A 27,231-nucleotide genomic window follows, 5' to 3' on the forward strand; every position below is an offset into this window, starting at 1 on the left:
CAGTTAATTTTAAAGCAATATGTATTATATTAAATTAAATAGTAATAGTTAACAAATAAATGCATACATAATTCCAACATTTAATAAGCAATAATTCCATTTAAATTAAATAATTCCATTTAAAATTAATAACATATTTAAACTGCCATATTGAAAACGTAATATTAAATGTAGTTCAATAATCTTGTGAAGTTAATTTTTACAAATAAAATATATTAAACCATATACATTTATATAAATCAATCGTCATACAATTGTATTATTAATATGTACATATATTATTTTACATTTATTAGCGTTATTTTTATTTAAATAATTTAAACATAAGACAATTTTTGTAAGCATAATTAGTTTTAAGCTAATATTTGTACTTAAATATTTTGGAAAGAATCAAGCAAAAATAAACAAATTTTAAAAAATATATTGGTATATGTTTCTTTTTTTATTATATGATAGATATTGAAGTACCAACTGCTTTATAACCTTTGCCAACCTTTGCCAGAGTTGAAGCAATTTATTATGTGTCATCAATAAGTTTCTGTACAAAGCAATACGAAATATATAATAGCCTTGAACTTCCTTAGGAAATGATCACTTTTTTCATCTCCCGAAGAAAATACAAAAAGTTTCAAGTCAGCGTAGTCCATCTTCTAGCAATAAAACAAAAAGAAAGATGACTTGTACAATATTTCTATTGGTTGTTTCATTTCTCGTTTGTTGTTAAATACGCGCGTATCGTATAGAAATAACCAACAATGATGAACCAAGTTGCATCATTATTATTTTAATTAAAGTCCGACTTATGATTTGATTACTTTTTCAATTAATTTGTTATTTACGTCACCTTTTTCCTTATACGGTAACAAAATTGGTCTACAGACCTAAGTGGATGCCTTTGTATCGGTGGTACAAGGCCTTTTAAGGAATTGTTGATACTGACAAATAGCTGCTAAACATAGCGCTGCTGTTGTTGAAAATCCAAAACTAGGCATCAGCATACACCAGTTACAACCACTTTAAAGGATTAACACAATCAATATGTTCAAACTTATATAAATTTTTATAAATACAACAACTTCTGTTTGTTAAGTATTGCAGTAATTTATATGTTAAAACAATGGTTGATTTAATAAAGGAAAATAGTGGTTCTTTCCCAAAGCGATTTAAGAACAGCGTCATGTTTTCACAAATAATGTACCCATCTAATTATTTGCTTACCGTTAAGCACAGTTTATATGATTGTGTGGTAAAGATAATCATATATAGAATCTTAGAAGTTATTGTGTCATAATACCAAGAAGTTATCATGTCATACTATAAAGATATAAAGCAATAGATTTATGGTTTTTCATACAAAACTATTTAATTTACCGTACAATCACATTTTTGAGCAAAATAAATTTTAATAATCCAATGTATGACTCCCTCCGACTTCACGGTTTATCTATATGCTTCCCATTTCATTTAATATATTTAAGTAGCTTTTTTGAAGAAATGGGAAACAATAACATTGTATCTCACATTAACAACAAATTTCCATACATTGCTTGCAATTATTTATGACCATAAACAATACTTCGCTATGGCATTACTTTTTCAACTAGCAAAATAGTATTTTTGTTTACATTAATGTTTTGACAATTAATAGTTATCGATAAATAAATGTCATACAAATTCCAACTTTTTGACATGCAGAGGGCGCTACTAAACCGATGTCTACATTTTTATAAATTTAAAATAATAATTTATCAAAATTCTTTTTGCAAAAAAGAAGTAATAAATATATGCATATATGTGTTACGCCTACGTTTATAAAAAATAGCTATAAGTAATATTAAGATTTCAAAATTTTTATTATTTGAATAATGAATATATTTCAGACTTTAAAAATTCTTAATTAAATAAATTCAATAGTTTTTATAATATATGATATGAAAAGATAAAACATTAATAATGAAAAAAATTAATTAGTTCATTTAATTTGCTGAGAAGTTGAGATGGCCCTACTTAACACTATCTAATCTCAGAATAATCACTAGCCACACGGGGCGGTAAGCAGATCTTAGATCTGTCATATATTAGCCAGTAAGAAGAGTGGGACTCTGCAGTAACTTCCAGCTAGCAAAAGGTAAAAGTAGAAGAAGAAATATAAAAATTATTCAAATTAGATGACTGCAATTTTGTGAACATTCACAAGAGACTGATTTTTGATTTGGCTGCACTAAAACTTAAGACTTAAAATTATTTACGAGTAAAACCAAACGCTGGATTTGTTGTTGCTTCACATGTTTTCTTTCGTAAGTTGCGAGTATTTCTTTGCTACTCTGAAAGAAAAATTTATGGCTAATATATATATATATAAAAAAACAAGTGGCATTTTAAAAAACAAGTTAGGTTTCAGATTTTAAATGACTGTCCGTTTTCTTATCTTCCAAATAATTTAAAGCAAATAGAAATGATTATTTAAATCAAAAGCGATCATGTGTGCTAAGAAATTTTGTATTTTATTTGTTTATTTTCATTTTTATATTTTATATTGTATGTTCCAATTTCATTTCAACAAAAAATTATAAAATATATATTTCTACAAAATTTAATGTTAAAAATTCGCAGTTAATAAAAATGTGTGTAAAATTGTAAGTACTTAATGTGTATTAATACTACTGCTAAGAATTATATATTTGTATCAGTGCTGTTAGTTTTATTCGAATAATTTGTTGTTTGAACTAACCAGCGAATATAAATATTCGAATTACTTGTTCCAAAATAAATTACTCATTGATATTCGAATATTCGAACTTTTAAAATAATTTCGAAAGTCAAAGCAAGTACTCTCCGCTACAACGAGTTGCTCTTAAATACTTTCGCATTATTGTTGTTTTGTCTTTTCAGTCGAACGCAAGGCGCGGGTTCAACGTAGTTTAAAAGGCAAATATAAAGAAGTGTATTTATATATAAAGGAAAAGAATTAATACATATATCAAAATGTGCAAGTGTTTAACTGAAAATGTGGTTTGTTGGTAAGTAAAAATTAAATAATTTATAAAATAAAAAATTGAGTAAAATAAAAAACAAATGAAGGAAAAAACTTGGACCCTTTAATTGCATTATACGCATTTTATATGCTCTGTATATGTTAACTCTGCTTGTACGTTTGTATATGTTCGAAGTAATTGTGCATTAGTTTTGCGAAAATAATGAAATGAGACCGGTTTAGTTAATTTCAATATATGTATATTAAAAAAAAAAAATACTTAAATTAAAATATTTAGATAATTATAATTAATTTTGCAAGTAAAGTAAAAATTAAAGTAAATTTTCTGTGTGTAAACATACAAACGCACACATACACCGGCGTTGCATTAATGCCTGACGTTTTTCTCCCCATTTCTTTTTTGTTTGTTTCATTGTATACAAACAATTTTCCAAGGTGTCAAATTATAGGCAATTGAAAACGATATTGTTTACAGATGTTCTGTGGCAAGTGGTTTTGTGTATTCGCTGGTTTATGTGTTTACGAACACTTCAGTTTGTCATAAATAATTGAGTTTGAAAATATTTTCTAATATAATATATGCATTTAACTTAATGTAACAATATTATGACTCAATTCACTTGCGATTTTCTTAATTTTTATTTTATAGAAATTAGAACAATACTTTTGTTGATGAAAAGATAACACAAGTGTTGATGAGTTTAAATGTCATTTTTTATCAAAAAATGTTTGGTTGGGAACACAGCGTGCAATAAGTAACGAGTAAGCTGTTAAAAAGCACTGTATTGTGTATGTAGATATGTTTGCTTGCAAATGTCGTGTCCTAAATGGTAATCTAGATAAGAAAGAAATGCAAGTAACAAGTTGCATTTTTTTCATATAAACCAAAAACTATATTTTTTCTTGATACGTAATGGAAGTAATACTGTATTTAAATTGAAGTTAATATACTTTTATCAATGATAATCGTATGTACTCATCTAAAGCTGCATCCACACCAGAGCGAACGGTTGTGAACGAACGAATATTCGCAGGTCATCGTACCTGCAAAAATTCGTTCGTTCATAAGCGTTCGCTCTGGTGTGGATGCAAATTTAGATGAGTACATACGATTATCATTGATAAAAGTATAGTAATTTTAATTCAAATACGCTGTCCAGACCTTAAGGCACGGTAACTTATTTATTGTGAATGTGAGACACTCGTCAAAGATTGTATAAACGAGTATCCATTAGAAGTCGACCTTTCATTCCTATAACCTGTCAGATAAAGGCTCTCCTGTCAAAAGAGATCTCATGAAAAAAATACGATAACCTTGTATTTTTCAATTTGTAGGACTATTGTTTTACGAGACTTTTCTTGTAAATATATATAGCACTCGCCGTCCAAGGAATTCCTTTTTATATTGGAATTCTCTTACACATTCCCGCTGTCTAACTAAAAGTTACAGAATTAAGAGTTTTTTAAAGATTGTGACTATAGTTTTAATTATTTTTTGATAATTTAATAGAAGTACGTATACTATAATATATATATTAACTAAAAGTTACACAATTTAGAGTTTCTTGAAGATTTTGACTATAGTTTTAATTATTTTGTTAATTTGATAGAAGTTGTATAGTATATTAGATTACATATAGTATGTATATATATATATAAACAGCTTTATATTTACATTTAATCTAAAGCCACAGCGTAAAACCTTACTCACATTTAAATTACAAACACGTACGATTTTCAATAAATGGAAACTTGACGTATGTGACACCATTTTAAAAAAAATTAATGTTTACAAATTTAATATTAACTACAACACTACTGAACCTTTTGATAAAAATAGGAAAAAACATTTTGTAACTACCCTAAAGTGCAGCTGGAAACCGGGTCAAATGTAATGACTCAGTTGCATGATACGACTTCGTCATGCATACGTCTCTTTCTCTACTGGAAACTATTCATAACTAAAATATGTCAATTATTATAACTTCTATATACATACATATATATGTAAATATATTTTATATAATAGTACAGGCGTCCCTTTATATATACTGGATAATTTCACTTTTCATCGCAAGTGTACACATAAATTTTATGACAGTAGCGACGACTACTGGTTCCCTCCTTTATTGTTTAATTCTCAAATAAATTTGGCGCCACAGTCTGCAAACTTATATAGGATAACGCGTCGCAGGATAAAGTAGGAAGCATGGGTTATGGTAAGCCAACAATGCTTTATTTACAAACGAACAACTTGGCATGGTAATTTTTATGAGACATGTGCGGCGTCTCCATTGCGTACGGCGGTCTCCAGTCAGGCGCGACAGTACAGTTTGTTTTTCCACCCTCTTTGGGTGAACTGAAGTGAAGTACCTTTGAGTAGTTAACTTCCGATGAATGTAAAAATTTGTTGTATAAAAGGAATTTTTCCAAATTTTCTTTATTCGTTAGAAATATTTTTCTATTTATTTTTTCTTGAATGACAAAAAAAAAATTATTCCTATTATAATTATTCGATTTTTACAATAATATGACATCATCTATTTCCCGTTTGCAGATACAGTTTCTCCTATCTGTGTACACACAATTTCAGACATTGTATTTATTTGTATCTAAATAATATTGTGATATATGTAGATACATTTTAATTTGTTTGCCGAAAGTGTTGAAGAAAATTATCATATTCCCATATAGTACTGCATATGTGCTTAGCGACTGAACAAGATCACCGAGATAAACTTATCTCAAAATATGCATTAAATGTATTTTTAGTCACTTTTATTATCTGCAATAAAATATATATATAATAAATTGTAGTACTTATCATAGCTGTTAATTCAATTAAGACACAATGAGATGCTTGTGTTATGCATTCATACAAACTTATGCATACATACATACATCCATACAAGTACGTATGTTTATCTTTCATAAGCTGATATATTACAGTTTCGGTTTATCTGTCTTTGTTTGTTTAAAAGCTTTGCATGCAGCCGATATAGAATGTATCTACAGTTTTGGTTGCCCTATTTCAAGTATTAATAGAACATTAGTTGTAATATGCTTTATATATATAAATATTTACATATCTTTTACTGAAAATTGTCTGTATATAGAGTACTATGATTGCGTGGTATTTGGCATTTTAATAGTAGAAGGAAGCACGCATCGCTTTTATTGGGCTGAGAGAATTATGAATAAATAATATTTTATATAAACTTCATACATACATATATTAAATACATAAGTCAACATAAATATATTCAGTAGCTTTATAATTCAAAATTGTATGCAAATTTTTTATGTTTGGAAACATTTTATTTTTCTGAAATTATGTGAAACACGCCCGAGGAAGAGGTCGTACGTACATTGTTAGATATTCTGTCTAATTGTATTTCCTAATTCATTTCATTACAGCATAGCTAAAAATAATGTAGTGTTGAAATACGCAAAATTCATTATAGATACAGCTCACGTTTTATATATATTTGCTTTATATAATTCTTTTTTTTTGTTTTTTATAAATCTAAAATGTTAAAAGAAATCCCAAAGCTTCATTTATATCTCAAATAATACATGAAAGACCAATGTCATGTATAAATATATGTAGTCGATACTTCACCACTTGTTCTCTATTATTCATTTTATGAAAGTATGCTTTTAATTACCAGAGTATACCCCAACTCACTAGAGCTAGGAGGCTCTGCCATGCTAGAGGTAACAAGCTCCGCCAAGCTAGAGGAAGCATGCTCCAACAATGGCAGCTACATTAATCTATCTCTCTTTAAATTCATTATTATGCTTTCAGTTTGAAGTATTAAGAAATTTTACCATGTATAAAGCATTACAATTTTATTTTCTTAGAATCCTTATCTAGTTTTATATTGTTTTTGAAATGCTTGACCATATTTTTAAAGTTGCTTATTTTCCTGTTTTAGGATTATGTATTTCCATTACATATTTTCAGTCATTAAAACTTCTTAACCTCAGATAACAACAAATATTTCAACGGAATCATATTATTCCATTATTTCTATTGGCTTAGTGATCATGTGATGCTAATCGTAGAAACGAGATATAAACCTAAGGAATTTAAGTTATAAAACCATATTTAGGGAATATTTTGCAGACATCGGTTTATAAAAAGAACCACTGATTTTACGCAGGCATTAAGTATTTTGAATTTTAAATTTAGTAGAAGATTTTTAATAAAAAAAATTTTAAATAAATTTAATTAAGCAACATAATTGTCAACCACGAAATTTTAATTAACAGTAAAACAAACTATAATTAAACAACTCTATAGATTATGGGCTACACGCCGCAAAATTGTGATTTTACTCATAGTCCGAAACTCTGCGGTTTCTGACTCACATCAGGTATTAGCACGGTCCCGCTTAATTATCTCCAACTGCTGTTTTTTATATTGCTCAATTTTTTACTCTAAAGATGAATATAACTTAACAAACGTTTTTTCAGCTGCTTTAATTGCGCTCTGAGTATGCTTTTGTCCATCATAAGCACATTTTTCGTAGTTTTTGTAATTATCGGCATTGTTATTTACTTTATCTACTTCCATGAGGACGAGAAGTCTAATGACATTCAGAAAAATTTACAGGATAATATATCGACTGGCTTCGATAAAATTACAAAAGCACTTTCGAATTAGGGTAAGTATGAGCATACATATAAGCAATTAAAGAATTATTTAATTTATCAAAAAAAATAATAATATATATATTTGAGAATTAAAAAATTTGTCTTATTTATTGTCACTCAATCTTATACTTTACATATTTATGCATCACATATCACTTAGTTGCTGTCAAGACAACTTCTAAATGCATTAACCTTTAAATCCATTTATCTAATTGAAAAGTTCTGGCATGGGTTTAAAAAGTCATGTCATATAATTCCTTATCTATTGTATGATGACGACAAAGAGCTTAAGGAATTACACGGGTGTACATTCCGAAACCTCTTGTCTATAACTAACTAGAGAACTGTATAGTGTGTCTTATCACTTTAGACTGAGCTTTAACAGTAATAAAAAGTTAAAGGTTTCATGATCGGTCATGTCTACATCCTAGAGCATTTCTTTATTAACACCCAGTAGTGTTCAATCCATACTTTAACGTTATAACGTTTAGAATGTTAGCAATAACGGTTTGCTCAAAAGACTTCAACAAAAAAGTGCTAACTACCCAAATTAATAGAGTAAGATCAAAATTACATATCCCTTCTATTTTAACTCCTCCTTCGCAGAGGTTTCCTTTCTAAAATTGTTAGCCTTATTATAACAAATTATATGTTGTAGTATAATATTATTTTACAAAACCCTTCTTTCTGATTTTATTGGTTACACTGCTCTGTGTAGTGTTAACAATATATATATTGCTATATTGCCCTATATCTTTGCAGCAGCTGAAGGTACACATTTATCAAATCAACCGATTAGTTCAACGATTAGTCGATTTAAAATTTAAGAGCAACGTGAAGATTTTCAAAAAAGAAGTTTCAAATGTGACTGGCAACTCCAACTCCTTTTCAGAAGTTGGAGTTGCCATATAGAAATGAAGTGAACTTTGCGACAATTTTTTTTTTGTCGCATGGAAATGTTCATACTATAATGTTGTAGAAATAGCATATAAACATAAAATATATAGGTTTGTGCTTTAAATTGTTCGAGTAGTTTGAGCATATTCGAATTCGAATATGTAAATCAATATTCGAAATATTCGAGTTGTTCGAATAGAAAATCTGCTTTATTTTACTTTTTATGTTCATTTGAATTATACATTTTAAGCGTTTGATTTTCGAGGGCTTAGCACGAGACTATCAAGCGAGCTCGTAGCTTCGATCAATATTTAAAATTATAATAATTAATATAGAAAAGTGTTGGACGGTTTGTTTCCAGTGGTCAGATAAACACTTTGGATTGCATTTGAGGTCCTACTTTGTTTTTGATACGTTGGTCTTATTGTTTATGTGAATAACGTATTTAAAATGCTTTCTAATTTTTTTTTGTCGAATGTGACGCGTCTTATGACAAAAAGAAAACTAAAAGGGTTCAAAGAATAATGAAAAAACAGAAACAAAAATTTTATTAATTTATTAAAATTTGGCTTTACCAAATAAAGCTGTTTTAAATATTGCCAAATACACATCATCAGTGATCTTAAGAAATATTTGGAGTATAAACTAATTAAATAAAAATTTAAATATTTCTTAACATCACTGATGTTGAGTACTTGGCAACTCTAGAAACACCGTTTTATGGTCAGTTAAATTTCAATGAATTTATTAAATTTTTGTTGTTTTTTCTTCATTACTGTTCGACCGTCCGACTTTAGAACTAATTGAGGAAAATTGACCTTTTTCTGCATTACTTACCTACCATCTGGAAGTACATAGAACTAAGGTTGTTATCTAAATCATTTGTAAAAGTAAATCAATTTATATTTGTATATTTTATGTATATTTATTAAATTTTTAAATAACAAAATGCTAATTACTTTTATTATTACTTTATTAATTATTATTCTATATTTTTACAGATGCATTGCTGATTCTTAATGTCTACAAATTTATAATCTCATATTAAATCTCATTGTTGTAGTACATTTTGTCTGCAGATATATATACATATACGTATATAATGTATTTATATATATATAATATATGTTTGCATATATATGTTTAGAATATAATTTATATAAACAAATCAGTTAATTTAATTATCGCTTCCAGTTTATTTGTTCATAACTATAATAAATGAGACTTTGGTATAAAGTCAGCCTTATTGTAACGAAAAACGATTTACAGATGTTTTTAAACTATTTCATAAATATTTCCATTAATAATAACAATAATAAGAATTTTTGTATGTAATTTTCACAAATGCATTTTTTCAGAAACGAATTATTAAATATAATATAAAAAATATTAATTTTTTTTTGCACATCAAAATGTTTATAAATGAATGTTAACATAACTGAAAAAATTTAAATATATACTATAATTAAGCAGGTTATATTAAATATTTGTAAAAGAAGCATTTAACTAAATCGAAAGATATTAACTATTTTACAAGTTTTATTAAATTTTTTGTACTGTATTGAACAATAAATGGTCCATGTAATTTTATTGAAATACAATTAATTTATCATCTGAACTATTTACAAATAAGTTTACAAGCTACATATATACATATTACATATTCATATATACATATATTATTTATATTCACTAATTATTTAAGAATAATCACAATTCTTTTGTATACATTGAAGATAAATAAATTCAATGTAAACTTTTTGAAAATTCATGTATTTGTATTTATTTACATATATGTATATGTTTGTATACGTAACTAATAAAACTGTTTAAGATAAATCTATACGCTATTTTCATTTAAAAAAAATAATATTCTCAATGAAAATGTAATTTATAAACATTTATTCTAATTTGTATTCCACGTTTTTAATGCAGTTAGCCAGCACTTTTCTACTTACTGTTTTATTCGTTGTAAAAGTAAACCATGACGACCTAAAAAGCAATCTACCTATGTCTGCATCTGCTAATCTTTACATATTAACTGCTTCTCAGATCCTGGCGGGCTACAACAGCAACAAAAGCCAAGCACATAAAAAGTTGACAGAATGGGTATAATAAGAAAAGTAATTGGGTAGAATAGAAACGGAAGGATTAGGCAGAAATGTTAAACTTAACCTCAATTCAGGTAAAGGAATCTGATCACATTATCGTATCGAAGCTATAAACAATATAAACCCATTGTTATGTGTAGTTTGACATGAAAAGTGTTGTCAAGATGTCACAAGAGTTAGTGCTGCGGTTGGAGCACACATTAGACATATTTATTTCATACTTTCGTTTTTATTGCTATTAGCTGACTCTTGTTGGCTTTTGTTTATTTTATTAAATATGGCACTAAGTTATGCACCGCTTTATGGAATTATAAAGTCAAGATATGAGAGACGTATTTATTTCATTTTTGGTGCTGTTAGCTGGCCTAACTTTTGTTTCTTTTAAAATTTTTTGTGCTAAATCATGTAATGATTGTGTGACTAAAGTCAAGAAGATAGACTGTAGTTGCAGCTCATTTCCCAATTTATATATATAAAACTTATCCTAATCCTATATCTTAATATTTTTTTAATATTCATTAACAATTTTTTCTTTCTCCAATATTTTACAGAGCTTGTACCAAAAAGTGTGTTTGCATGTTTCTAGTCATTCTATTTTTGATACTTTTTGCTGTACTTTCAGCTGCTTATACCCTCTTTACTTTTCCGGATGATGGACAAAACAGCACGGATTCACAAGGCACGGATTCAGAAGGCGCCACACTTCCGGGCAAAGTAATAGAAAGGGTCACGAAATAACAAATTTTTAGTATTTGTTATTAATAATAATAAATGCAACACCAAATCTTTTTGTAATTCGTCGGAAGAAACGCAGGGAACTCTTAATCCATCTTAAATTTTTCGAACGGAACAGAAAATATCAATGAGTATTTGTACATAACTCCGAAAGGTGGTGAAAGATAAAAACATCTAATTTAATTTAGTAGAATATTATTCCTAACTAGAGATGAGAGTGATACAGAGTGATGAAGAAACGCAAACAAATTTTAGATAGCCTTTCTGGATGAAATGAGTAAGAATAATATTTCATAAATAAAAACAGATAAAAACATCTAAATTAATTTAGTAGAATATTATTCCTAACTAGAGATGAGAGTGATACAGAGTGATGAAGAAACCCAAACAAATTCTAGATAGCCTTTCTGGATGAAATGAGTAAGAATAATATTTCACTGAATACTACTACAGAAGGTAATATAAAATAAAACGGTATATACTTATTGAATATTAATAAATCATTTACTTTAAGGGATGAAAGTGATACAACATCAAATTTTTGGTGATGAAACGGAGAGCAGTTTTTAAAGTCTATACCTTTAACAATATATATTCGATGATTCTCAAATCAAAATTCAGTGTATAGCAAATTAAATAATAAATTATCTTTTATTATTAAATTGCAAGAATTGTGTAATTTTTTTAAGTAAATTCTTTTTCAATATTGAGATCTGATAAGAAAATGTATTAAATTGAATTTGAATAAGATGATAATAAGTTAGAGAAGGGTACTTCTTAACTTGTACATAAGCTAATCCCTACTAATTCATTTTAATTCGATTACCAGTAGGGCTTATAAATTTGTTTAGATATAATTCACATATTCACTGACTATATTATGGTAATAAGATTCTTGACAAGTATATCTACGATCTTGACTCTAGCGTATTTTACTTACCCCAAGAGTGAACGATATTAAGGGAGTGTGGTTCTAGATTCTATATAGAATGTACAACCTCACTTACCCTTTATACATTTAAGTTTATTTATGAAGTTTATAATTTGATTTAATTTATGAAGATTTTCAGAGTTGATGTATGTAATTCTTATTTGTAAATCAGGTGTCCTAAAAAGCAGCAACCACAATACCCGTGGTGAGTTGAAATTACAAAATATGTGAGAGTAAAATAGATGAGTACATGAAGGAATTTGGAAAGATATTAAAAGTAGTCCGGATCAATATAATGAAATATTGGCTAAGATTACTCATGAGGATTATGCTTATGTGAAGAATGAATATATTTTCATAATCTTAGTTCTGCAATTGGAAACTCATTAAACTCACATAATCGACATCTGAAGAACTTTGTTGGACTAGTGTAAGTCTGTGTAGTTAATAATACAATGGTCCATATTAATACTTCTGAAACAATAAAGCAGTTTTGTTATAAGAGAACTTGTACCATTTTCTTCAAAGTACCTATTTAATTTCATGCTGTATTAGAGATATATATATATAACTTATATATAACTTATAGTAAATAGTAGTAACGGTATTTTTCTCACAATGATCAAATGTTAAAAGTATACCTATTACGAGTAGACGGTATCATATAGATCCTATTAGGATCTGGTATCTAAATAAAATAACTAAAATTTAAGTATTAAATTATATATTTAAATATGAAAATCGTGTATTCTAAAAGGTACACTCTTCGTGACTAAATATCTCTGGCTCCTACCTTTAGTGGTCAATTTATTTCTGGCTATTGAATAGACGTTTGACACAATAGGGGAAGACAAAGGAGGAGATTAAAATTTTCTTAATATAATTTTGCTTTCTCATTGGATTTTAATATTTAATTGAAATTTCTCATCTGTGGTATCACAACAAGCCATTATTGAGATATCTCAAACGAGAGCTTTGATTATAATTGAAGCGGTTATTTTAAATTATTCTTGATTTCGATAGCAAAACAAGTTCAAATCAGAGAGATTTGTATGGGAATTTGAACAGCTGAAAGCAGAAATAGCTGGAATAATTTACCGTAAAGCAGTAATGTATAGTACAAGCAAGTACTATTGTGGATAATTTTTAGGAATGAATGAGGTTTTCACACGAAATTAAAAAAAAACTGTTATTTATCATATGTATATATGATATGTGCAAAATATTTATCATATATGCTAAGTATATATTTTGTGAAAGTAGTTAAGAAGTGTGAAGATATGATAAATCTGACAATCAAATTACAATGATACGTTGTGAGAATCGATATTTTTAGTCTTTAATTTCAGATGTCAGTTTAAAACTCTTGACAGTTACAATTACAATTAAAACTCTCATGTGAATCAATTATACTACGTTTACGTTTTTAATCTAAAATCTTTACATTATACATTGGAGATTAATTTTGACGTTTCTCTTGCTGTGTTTTGTTTCGTGTATTTGATAAATTTCTGTTTAAAAAGCATTTAATTACAATTTTGTTCAAAAAATTGTAATATAAATTTAATAAATAGTTTTATAACAATAATTGAACAAATTTTAGTTATGATTATATACAAAACAATTAAAGAAATTTATTAAAAATGTACTCACTTCGGATTTTGACATTTCTTTTTCAATTCTTCTAAGATCTTAAAAAATCTACGATATTAAGTCATTTGCAGAGTTACACCGATAAATAGTCACCATTTTTAAGGATATTAAAAATAAACCTCGATTAAAAAGATTAGCTTTTGTATGAGAAATCTGAGATTAAACAACGAGATTAGTACTTTAATCTCGATTATTGTTTTAATCTACTTTTAATCTCACAATGTAAACGCATATAATAATGCACAACCGTTGCACTAACACACATTAATTACCACAATAATATTAGTGGAAGCATATTAATTTCCTTCTGGGTAACCAATTCATACTCTGTTGAGAAGTGTTTTTATTGTTTTGCTTTAAATTGAAACGGTATTATTTTGCTTCATTCGAAGCAAATTAAGTAGATTGAACTAAAGCAATAAAACGGGTTCATTTTTATTTTCAATTGAAGTGGCCTCATCAAATGGAGCAACCCCGTTTTATTGAACAGGTTCACAGCCAATAAAGCAAGCAACTAAAATTTTAATCAAAACACAATTTTGCTGTGACGTTTCTCATTGCAAATCGTAAACGCAAAGAAACAAAAACAAGTTTCTTAACTTAATTTTTTTTTTATTAGCGTTAAACATGCGAATCGGCAAACGCCAGTTTCGTCGTAGCACAACTACACGTGTTATGTGTGATTCAACTAGCGCTGTTTGTGTAATAGCACAAACACTCAATCAAACACACAAGCACAAAAATAAAAACACGTATAAGCACAAAAGCTAATAAAGCCCAACAACAAAAGCACTACTAGGCAGTGGTTTTATTATATTGTTTAGAAAAAGAGAAAAACAATGCAAAAGAAACACAATAACTTTGTCACCCATACGTCTCGTTTGTATTCACGTACAATGAACACTATTTGTGTACTATTTGTGTATTGTTGCATTCCCGTGCATGTGTACGATTTCCCCTGTTTTCCTACTCGTACACAAAATATCGAAGTATAGTGTACGGTTGATACAGTTTTGTATAATAATGGCACGACTAAAAGCCACAAAATCTCTTGGCCAACTCATGCACTCCTGTTCAAAAGTATAACTTGTTTTATTTTCTTAATTCAGAGTATACTTTTTGTGTGCTTGCTTGCTACTTTTCCCGAGATTTGGTAACACAATTCACAATTCATCCATTCGCTGAATTCAATTTACTCTTCTACAGACAATGAATACACTTATTTTTTAATGCTGCCAAGCTTTTATCCGAAAACACGACATTAAAACATATAAGACATTTTGCCCAGTACGGGAACACAGAAGAGAAGATAATTCATATATTTTTAGTATGTATACATTTTAATTATATATTTATTTTCAATAAATTTAAAATATTTATTAAAAATAAAAAATAAAATCATTTTTGTTAGATAAATATTATTTTTCTTATTTTATTTTTTATTTTATTTATTATTATTATTATTTAAAAATAAATATTTTATTATTACAATAAATTATTTCAGTTTTTAAAATTATGTATTAAAATCATATATTATATATTAATATATATTATTATATACTATTTATATAATTAATACATATATACATATTTCTTATATTCATTTTCATTAGATAAATATTATTTCTCTTATTTATTTATTTTATTTTGTATTTTGTTTATTATTATTTAAAAATAAATATTTTATTATTAAACGAATAATTTTAGCTTTTAAAATTATATATATTATTATATATTATTTATATAATTAAGAAAAAAATTTCTTTTGAAGGAAATTTACATAAATTTTGTGGATTGGATGAAAGCTTCGTTAAATTTTTTGTAACACTAAAAATGTTTATATAAAAATGTTGTTGATTTCTTAATCTTCAATTTTCAAGCGCTATTAGTATTATTATTAGCCGTATTCCATCTGAAACATAGGCTTGTTACTTAGAATCTCCAACTATTTCTATCTCTAGCAATATAACGCAATTCATTTAAAGATTTGCCGGTTTCATTTGTTAGCGCTCTTTACATTATCTTCCTCTGTGTCCTTGGTCTTCCCTTGGAGATTCCAGTGAAGTATTGTTTGGCATATTTCATTGTACAGCTTTCGAAGACTGTTTAATGATCAAATAATCATCAAGATTAAAGCTCTTAATATTGAATATCATTTTTGGGGTCGACATTATAATAACAAGGAAATATTACAAATTTTAGAATAATGATAATCATAACTATAAGATGAATGCACCTGAACTTCACAGCAATATCTATCAATTTTTGGTGGATCACAAGAACATTATATACCAGACATGACTTTATTTCTATGAAACGCCACAAACAAATATTCTTCTAATATTTCAACCATAAAATGGACGCATCAAATCTTTTCTTTCAGTTTTTGGTAAATCATAAAATCTATAATTGGTATGATGAAATGCCATAGTTTTTTCCCTTTAATACGACTATAACATGGATTCATAAAAACTGTCTAGCAATATCTTTAGATTTTTGGCAGAAAACTAAAAGTTGAGATCGTTTCAATCAATAAATTCTCTTTTTCTGAGGATAATCAAATCCAACGTTTCTCTAATTTTTTACTTCAAATGCATATAAACTATTATATAGAACTCACAATTCAAAAATTATAATTCTCCAAATTCAACAAAAATAAAAGCGCCGAATACTTTTTGCAAAGCACAAATATTAATAGTTAAGTAAACTATTGCTTATTAAATATATACATTTTTGCAAAATTCTTCCAGTTGGTGATATATTAGAAAGGAATTAGTTTTGTCTTGCATTGCTAGCAAGAAAGTGTATTTCGGATTTTTTCAATCTTGTCTACCACAGATTTTGTTAAAGAACCGCTTCTTAATTCTTGGAATTATTTATTCACGTGTAATAACATCTCTGTCTATTTACCGTTTTATTTTAGCAGTTATGCCATTTTTCAAAATTTCTAGTTAGAAAAGGGATATCTGTACTTGTACGCTAGAAAGAGACAAATTTTAGTTATAACTCCTTTTCATGCAAGTGCTTTTGGTACAGTTTTTTGTAATATAAGTTTCAAGTCGGTTTTTTCGGTATATAAAATGAATGCAAAAGAAAACTTTAGTAGAATTTATGTTTCCGAAACGGAAATATATCTCCGTGTATCAAATACAAATTTGCAGGAAGCCGATATACGCAAATTATTTAAAGATTTTCATGTAATCGAATGTAAAGTGAAAACGAAAACCAATATTAACATTATATTCAAAGAGACAATTTTGTCGAAGAAATCTGTGGTACCTAACCCAAATTCATTATTAAAGATTAATTACAATGATCAGCAAAGAAAGCTATTATTGGAGCCAAGTATTTTTAAAATACCGACAACACAACATCTTTCAATTCAAAAAACGTTAAGCTTCGATAGTGAATCGTCCACTGCGACCACAAAACAGTTACACACCGTTTATACATCAGCACCTACTCTCGGAACCCAGCGTTTAACAAATAATGGAGCAATAACCCAATTACCAATAATAAAAAGTTTCGGTAAAATATTGTTCACCCCAACCACCAGCCAATGGGGAAATACCTTGTTAACCATTAATTCGACAAATCCTAGAATGACAACAGCAGGTATGCAGCCTTCAGTTGTAAATAGTGCAATAACTCAATCATTTATGATTGAAAATGTAAACAAGAAATCGTTCACGACAACCAACAATCTATTGCAAAGTACTTTGCCAACCATTAATTCCGCAATAATTCCAATATCAACTGTAGGTGTACAGCCTTCAACTATAAATAGTGGTCTGTTACCAACAATTAATAATTTTGGCAATAAATCGTTTACAGCGACCACCAACCAATTACAAAGCATTATGCCAAGGATTCTTACCATACCATCTGGAGATGTACACACTTCAGCAGTAAATAGTGCAATTACTCAGTCATCTATAACTGAAAACGTCGGTAAGACATCGTTCGCGACAAGCACCAACCTGTATGGAAGTACTTTGCCAACCATTATTTCGCCAATACATCCAATACCAACTGTACTTATACAAAGTTCAGGCATAAATGGTGCACTAGCTCAGTTACCTATAGTAAAAAGTTTTGGCGGGAAATCGTTAACGGCAATCACCAACGAAATGCAAAGCATTTTTCCAAAAATTCCTACAACACCGACTGTGGATATACAACATTCAGTTGTAAGTAGTGCAATTACTAAGTCACCTATAACTGAAGAACTCAGTAAAGAATCGTTCACGGCAGCCACCAACCAGTTGCGAACCACTATGGCAGCCGCTTATACAAACACACCCATAATGAATAGAAGAAAAAATCCCATTATATCACTTAAACGTACTTTGCCTATAGCGGAAATCAATGCGGCAAAACTACCATTAAGAGTAGTAAAAATCGCGAAGAAAAAACGTGATGAAGAAGACGTTGGTTCCACTCCTAATATTATTCCAAAGCCACTTAAAACAGAGTTTCAAGAGAAGAAAAAAGAAAATGTGAAATCTGATGTAATTCCATTAATAGGTAAAACAAGATTAAATGCTAGTAGTAGTCAAGGAAACCAGTCACTATCTACCAATGTTAAATTGTATTACGCAATGCCTGGCACTTATGAGCCGAACGAGAAATTTGTTGCAGGGCCTGAAGGCAGTAATATAATTTTATATGACTTTCCAGATGATTTTTTGACATTAGATTTGGAGATGATATTTTTACCATATGGAAATGTCGTATCAACGAAAATATCATCAGATAATGTTTTTCGGCGCATTTGTTTCATCGCTTTCGATAAAGCTGAGTCTGCAGATATGGCGGTTAAAGCAATCCATGGATTAAATATGGGTGCAAATACTCTTAAGTGCCTTAAAATTCATTTTAAGAATAATTCTAAATAATTTTGTTGTAAGTTGTATAAAGAGAAATTGTAAATAAAGAATATATAACAGAAATTTCTGTTATATAGCGACTATATATCCGCTATAATTATTATAAATACCATAATAATGAAATTTACTTTTAAGTATATTATACATTTACTTTAATAAATATATACAATACATGATTTCACTACATACATAACACTCCTATAACTTATGTATATATACATATATATATAAATAGTCTTTGACTAAATTATACTAGTACATGTGTTTAGCAAGAACAATCTATCAATGACTACATTAAAAGATGGAGTACAAGCTGGGAATAAGGCCTATTATGGATTAAAACTAATAATTACAAGTAATAATATTTCGCAGAAAACAAAACTAAAAATTTACAAAACATTGATTGGCCCAGTAGTAACATATGGCTGCGAGATATGGAGATTAACTGAAACTAAAGAAAACAAGATGGCAATCTTTGAAAGGAAAATACTCAGAAAGAAAACAGGATGTATCGCATAAGATACAACTACGCGCTAGAACGGCTAGCTGAAGGTGATACAATCAACAAATTTATGAAAAAGCAGCGATTAAGATGGGTTGAACATGTGATGAGAATACCGGATATGAGAGGACCGCTTAAGATTTATAAGAACTAAGTAGGAATCAACAGAAGAAGAGGGCGACCAAGGAAACGATGGAAAGATAGTGTGCAGCAGGACTGAGAAAAATTGAACATAAGAAATTGAAAAACAAAAGCAAAAAACAGAGAAGAATGGACCTACATGGACTTTATAAAACAGATGATGATGATGACATAATATTATACCCTTCTTACTGTTATGAGGAAAGATAAAAGTTAATTAGGAAAACAAGATTTCCTAGAAAACAGTCTGATCGGCTATTTCTTCTTTCGTCTGTGTATTTGGCCGTCAGTTTATCTTTGTAATTCGGCAATTTATTCTCTGTGTAATTCGACAATTTGCAATACTAAGCGCATGAAACTATGCTTGGAGATATTTTGTGAGATCTGTCAGTTCAAGTCTAAATATGATTGATATATATACATATATATAGTTCTATATATAAGAACTATTTAAATGAGTTTTGTTTTAAAAAAAATCTTCAATGCGCCCAAAACTCTTTTTTTGATTTTGAGGTTTACATATTAGTAATATGATAAATATATTAGGTGTAATATTATTTGGTATTGCCTTGGTGTTTGGTATTAGCTTTCGTGAGGAGTTTTATCACGAAATTGATATAACTGAGCGAAATAACATACAGCGGCTTCGCTGGCTTGGTCATGTCGTAAGATGCACCAATGAAAAAGGTATTTTAGTAGTTGGGAAAGAAAGCGTAGAGGTACATCGTTTCTCCGGTGGAGTAATCAAGTTGAGAGAGCACTTACCGAACTTGATGTACGAAACTGTACGAGTTCAGATGCATTTTTATGTCTAAAAAAGTAAGTAAATAAGATGTGTGTAACTTATTTGGCGAAGTAAGTTATTAAATTAAATTTAATAGGAGAAATATAATACATAAGATCGCATTTTTTAAATTGGAGGAAAATATTTTAGAAGAACCAAAGAATTACAAATCTATAAAACCTAACCTAAAAAACTTCAAGTAGTCGATTAATCTATATGAAGTGTATTAGGCAAAGTTAACTGCTAAAATGTAATTATATGAGTTCAATACAATACAAGACAATACGAGGAGATGTGATGCCTTAAGACGTATTACCTAAACGGCTCAGTTAGACGGTAGGTAGCTTAAAGACTCAGTTAGACGGTAGGTAACGTAAGAAATTAATTTAAAGCGAAATAAACAAAAGCGGAGAACACTGTTTATTTCGCTCCTATCAAATACGCAGGTTTGATTGGTTGTGCATTTCGCTTCGAATTAATTTCTTACGTTACCTACCGTCTAACTAAGCCTTAACTCAGCCTTTAAACGGTGGTTCCTGAAACAGTTTTCTGTCCGGACGAGCGGACTTTTAAGGGCAGTTAAAATCCCCCACTGACTTGGCGAGTTTTTCTCCCATCAAAAAAATATACGAGGAGATCGTTTTCAAAACTTCAAAGAAAAAAGATAAAAAAATAAAAATTGGAGAAACTAAAACTTGTGGAACCATAACGGGTTTTTAATTTTTTAATTTTTTTTTTTTTTGAAAATCTTATTTTGAAAAAAGAACTTTAAAAAAAGCCAAACGGAAAGTTTAAAACGCTTTTGCAATGCTTTTAAATTATTTTGTTTTTGTAATTTTTAATAAAAAATTTACAAGTTATTTTTTCACTGCTTTAAGTATCAATTTTGAAAAAATACAAGCAATAAAGCTTGATGGACTTTTGTGTTTCGGGTTATACTAAAATCTAAAATAAAGCTCACGGCTTTCGAAAGCATTCAAGCATTCTTGAAGTGCTTCAGCGTAAACAAACGAACAAGTTTGATGCTGAAAGAAAGCAGCGAGACGGACGCAGCGTCAGGTAAGGGCTTCTTGCCGTGCTGCATTGTGCCGTACCGTGTAGCTTAATTTAACTTTTATTTGGATTTATCAAAAAGTGAGCTTAATTCAAACAGGCGCACATCCCTTCTTATACAAAATTAGTTGGCAAAAAAATTATTAAGCTATTTGCAAAATAATCCATAAACTTTGACAAAAGTTCAGTGAAAATAAAAACTTCAGTCTCAAAAGACTTTGTTTGAATTTACACTAAGCAATGTGCGCCAAATGAAAAATGTACATGTCAGTCTTTTGTGGACACTGAGTTGCGTTCGCGCCAAAAAAGCGAAGAAGAAGACAAGAACAACAACTTGTTGCTGTTGACTATTCCAATGCAAAAATGGCACTACTCTGGCTACATGTCAGTACATATGTACATACAGTAAAATTATGTACATACATATGTAGGTAGCTATGCCGGACGTTTTTAGACGGATGAGTCAGTCAGTTAGACTGCTGTGGCACATGTGTGATTTTCTGTTTACATTTTACATAATACGAGCACATGTTCGTTTCGATATATTCCGTGAGCATATATTCAAGAAAACAAAAACAAAAACATTCTAAATTTCTAAGCGCACATGCCCCTGCATGCGCAACTGCTAAAAAGGAGAAGCTAACAACAGACTGCGCTGTCTAATGACACCTGACGGCTGGATTAGAAAACTGTGAACATGTGAATTTTATACCAGGCACACAGCAAATACAGTAGGCGAGCGCACAAATCTAATGAAAAACAAATGTTTTGCAATTTGATTAGATGTGTAGCTGTAGCCGTCCGTCCGTGTCGGTGTCAGTGTCGGTGTCGGTGTCGATGTTTTGTACTCCGTGCTGTTATTCTGTTATGCATGGAAGCGCTATACCATACAACAACTACATATGCAGCAGAGGCAATGAGAGACAGACCAGTGTATAGAAATGTTAGCACAGCACACTGAGCCGTTCACCGAAAGTACAACGCATGCATAAATTGTTCCCATCCAATGTTGAGGTTGATTGTGACTGCTTTTGCTATTGTGTTGTTGTTGTTGACTAGGTAGATATACACACATAGCTTTAGGAAAAGTAATAAAAGAAAAATTGCAAAGCACAATAAAAAATGGCTGAGTTGCTTTTTAACCACAACAATAACAACAACAACAACAACAACAACTGACATAATACACGTGAGTACAAGTTGCTATTTTTGTATTTAGTATTTGGCATCCCGCATTTTTTCTCTTTGCTTCTTTGCTTTTATTGAGTTTGCTAGTGTATTAGATGATACGAATAGAAGAGAAAATGCATAAGCAAACAGTCTTTGCCGGCAAGTTGTCATATTGCAGACTTCGTGCTGATTTTGTTGTTATTTTTTCTAGTAGATATTTTGTTATTATATTTGTTTTTGTTTTTGTTTTCAATTTTGAATGTTTGAAGGTTATTGACAGAAAAGAAGGAGCAAAACAAAAGTGAAATAGTTTCAGTAAATAACACAATTGTGAGGTGACCACACCGAACATAATTTTAGCTGCCCATTTCTGGGTATATAAAATTTTGTTAAGCTGCTGACCATATAAATAAAATTTTATTTTTCAATTTTTAAAGTACATAATTATCTTTAGTTTCTAATATATGTATACCATATATTACATATAAGCTAACATATATTAAATAAATTAATTTAATAATTACTGATTTAGTTAGGCCGTGTGCGAGTAAGAGTAAATTTATGGTAAATTTAGGTTAATAGTAAATTATGTTGGCATGGCAGCGTATGTTGGTATTTACCAGAATTTCGAGCAGGGTAAATTAGATAAAAATTAGGTAAATTAAGTAAAAAATTGTGAAAATTTTATAAGATGTTTAATAAATAAATTTAAAAACTTTTAAACAAAAATAATAAATGAGTGTAATAAATAAATATTTACATAATTGCAATGCCAAAAATCCCTAGGAAATTTAAATTTATTTTACCTCAATTAACTCGAACTCGCACACGGCCTTAGCTAGTTATTCCAAATATAAGTCGTCTTGTAGTGTATCCAATAACCTCGTCCAAATTCAAATATATTAATAAATATATTAAAATACATATATAAGATAAAAATTTTTATCAATTTCTTTGCTTTTATTTAAATTAATTAATTTTTAGTGTTTACAATTTTTATATTTTATATTGTCATTAAAAGATCAAAAAATGTATGCCAAAAAAAGCTTTTAACATATTTTAAAAGTGATAAAGTGATACCAATTTGTTTCAACCATACTAATTCTGTGTTTTTACAAGTCTGAAAGAAAAAATTACGGTTCCTACTACCCAGTGGCGGAGCTAGACCAACTTTGCACATCGGCGACATCAGAATTGCGAGGCCCCCTTTATAATCCAGTTGTAAAAGTAAATAAGTTATATTCACTAATACGACAAAGCATGATTGAAAGTTTTATTGCTAATCAAATTAAAATAAACACAAATTAAAATAAATGAATTTTCCTACTTTTAACCTCACTCAATTATTTTTAAACTATATCATAATTTGCGTCAGCTGTCATTTTTGCTTCAGTTTATGGAATTTCCAATGAAGATAGTCTCTCTTGAATCATCATACTGTTCTAGTACGTCTTAAACAATTTTAACTTGGCTTCTTTCTTTTCGTCGAAGCTATACTGACTGGAACTGTGAACATGAATCTGATAACTATATAAACATTTGAGAATACTTCGAATATGGTTAATGCCATTATTAAACCAAATTGTTCAAAATATTTAGTAAGTGCCGACATCGCTGACGCCTAGCGACGCCACTGCTACCAATGAAATAATAATAAAAAATGAACTTTTGAAAAGGTAAATTCGTTACAACATAAATATTATCTGGTCACCCTACATGTGCATGTGTAATTACTCCTACGGCTGAAAGTGGCTTTATCAAGTTGATTGTACAAAACGGGAAATTGAATTATGATTTAATATTACAAATAGTACATGTTAAGTCATATAATAAAACAGCTATTAATTTCAAGGCACTGGCAAAAATCTCTCTGGCAAAATATCTAATGTTATAAATTAATCTCGAGTGTTATAGACTTCGTTCGAGATTTACTCATTGAAAATGAAAATTACGTTAAAAGTGTACTTTGATTTTAAAAGTTACTCCCGATTAATAATCGAAAACTGCATTAGAAATTGTTATGTTATGCTGCAATTATAATAATTCATTTCCATTATAGCTACCTATATGGCAAGATATTCTATACACAACAAAAAATAAACAACTTCCATCAAAGTTATAAAACTTCGATGGATTTTTCCAGAAGGCGGAAAGTATCGAATACCATATACCATACCTCATATTATTGAGTAGATCGATGAAACAATTATGACACCGGGGATGATTATGACGTTTGGTAAAGTGTTTTCGGGCTAGGGATAATAAAAAGTTATTTAAATGCTCAATGTGAGAAGCCTCATAGATAGCGGATAAGGTTACACAAACAAGAAATCAGAAATTGTGTAATGTATCTTAGACATTATATGTATACTATCATTTATATAATACTAATGTGCGAGTGTGAAACATATGAAGTATGTTGGTTTTATCTCCAAACACGCTTTCAAAATATTTATTTTTGTGTTTGTGTAGAGTACAGGTCTTTAATCAATAATTGGATTTCAACCGAGAGAAGTCGCTACTGGCGCTACAGTCGAGGTAACCGTCAGGCTAAAGACCTGGTTCACCCCTATAGTTATAATAAGATATCCTTCTTCAGCAGAACAGAGTTGAGATTGCTGGTGGAATATCTAACGGCTCACCACGAACTACGTTACCACCTCAACGAAATGGGTCTGTCCGAAGAGATAGAGTGTAGCAGAGGAGACATCCAGCCACATTCTATGTGACTGCCCAGCCTTGATCTGTGCCAGGGAGAGGTCACTGGATCGGGAACTACTCTCACCTTCCGACATTAGGAGGTCCTAAACGGCCGACATTTTAGCCTTCATTCGGAAGGCAGAATGTCTTCTGTTCGGTTAGGGTCTGTTGTAGCACAAAAGATCAATCATGGTCGAAGTGCTCTGCTCAAGTGGGAGCTAGTACCCCGTCTATTCTATTCTATTGTGTGGAGTTTGTTGGCGTGCCATATGTTTTTAAGTCTGCGAAATGATCCACTTTTTGGATACGGACATTTATATAATTTTTTTTTAAATCGTAATACTAGATAGGTACTTTTGTTATTGTTGTTAGATATGCGGATTCATTGTTGAATTAGTCTGTAGGACACAGACAGACCTACAATATCTTAACTCAAATCTTCTGGAAAATAGATGAAGAAATATTGAACTTGAAGATTTTAGTGGAAAATTGACAATAGAAGTATGTTTTTCTAAAATACGAATCTATTTCACTTATAATTTTTAGATACTTGAATTGATTGACCAAGTATCGAATACAAGGTTATTATGGTCGTGTGCGAGTTAGGCTAAGTTGCGTTCTAAATGAGGGAAATTCTAAGTTGTGCCGATAATGTAGTGATGTGTCGATACGTGTTGATAAATAGCTAAATGTGTGCAGTGCAAAAAATCCTAAAAAATCTTCCATTTGGTTTAGCATTAAGTTAGCCTAACTCGCACACGTCCTATGTATCTTATTATATAAACTTATTTGCAGATATACACGAAATGTATGTAAATCGCTGTAACACACACTGTTATATCTACTCTTTCTCTTTAATGGATTTGTATCTGATTTCATTAAAATACCATTAAATCGATTTACGTTAATTGCCTTCAGATATGCTTTTTCATGTGTGAATGTGAAATGATTAAAAAAGATGTACGAGTTAAACAGCTTTTTATAGAGTTGTTTTTTTTTCGATTCACGTGATGGTTGAATAAAAACAGATTGACTATAAAAACAACATAATAGATAAACGAATACAATAAACAAAATCTGCATACATGCTTTTCTAGTTATCATATAGGTAATCTATTCATAGTGTAAATTGCGGAAAGTTGAAGAGCTTCAATTTATGAGAACCTGATAAAACTTATGGATGTAAATATATACAAACAACAAGTTTCTCTCGACGGCGCTATAAAAATCAACGGACATATAACGAGTACAACTACTTTTACAAGCAATTTCATGTAAAACATGCAAGAGAACGAGTATTTAATGGCTTTTATTACAAGTATTTTCTGTGTTCATAACAGAAAGCCAAATAAACAAACGAAAAAATGAACTAATTATATTATGTGATTTGGTCGTCATTGCCGGTAGAACGGAAGGTCGGTCCGTCGGTCGGTAGGGCGAGAGAACGGGAGGACGGTAGATGATTTGGTCTGCTGTACATAAAGAAATGAATGTGCATATTTCTTAATGTTTGCTCTGCATATTCATAGATACATTTGTAGTTGGTTCGTACATGCTCTGCCCTGCGCCGTCCTATACACTTGTTAGATACACGTATCCATAAATGCATGTACTCTAATGGTTGAGTTCATTTATTGTAAGTAAAATCACTTGGCAAACCTCAGAAGGGCATTTACCGACAGTTTCTAGCAAATAAGCTCCAATCGAACAGATTCATCCAAATGAATGATAATGAGTGTGGCAAAAGTTTTTTTAAATGAGGCTTTTCAGCATTTGGTTGATTATGCACTCAATTTTCATTTTTTTTAAAATATTTTTATAAAGTTTAGTATATTTTTTTTATAATTTCGAAGTAACCTGTTTATGTTATATATAAATATTTAGCATTTAATCTTGTAATTGAACATTCCGTCAAGTAAACATAAACCTTCTAGCGGATTATGCCAGCCTATTTCTGTGACCACAAAGCACTCTAGACATGTTTATGAAATCTAAGATAATACTTCAAAAT

At 29.5% G+C, this 27,231-nt stretch overlaps 2 protein-coding genes across 2 annotated transcripts in view; one reads left to right on the forward strand and one right to left on the reverse strand.

Annotated features, from left to right (window-relative positions):
* Nucleotides 1–27,231, reverse strand: part of LOC119676703 (cadherin-86C-like) — a 373,671-nt gene that overhangs the window by 71,379 nt on the left and 275,061 nt on the right. The gene's annotated exons all lie outside the window — the stretch shown is intronic.
* LOC119676707 lies at nucleotides 17,062–18,879 on the forward strand. Its single transcript, XM_038087962.1, has one exon. It carries the CDS (start codon nucleotides 17,062–17,064, stop codon nucleotides 18,877–18,879), a length of 1,818 nt encoding a protein of 605 aa, XP_037943890.1.

This window comes from Teleopsis dalmanni, chromosome 2 (genome assembly GCF_002237135.1).
Source record: "Teleopsis dalmanni isolate 2A chromosome 2, ASM223713v2, whole genome shotgun sequence".
NCBI classification, from domain to species: Eukaryota; Metazoa; Arthropoda; class Insecta; order Diptera; family Diopsidae; genus Teleopsis; species Teleopsis dalmanni.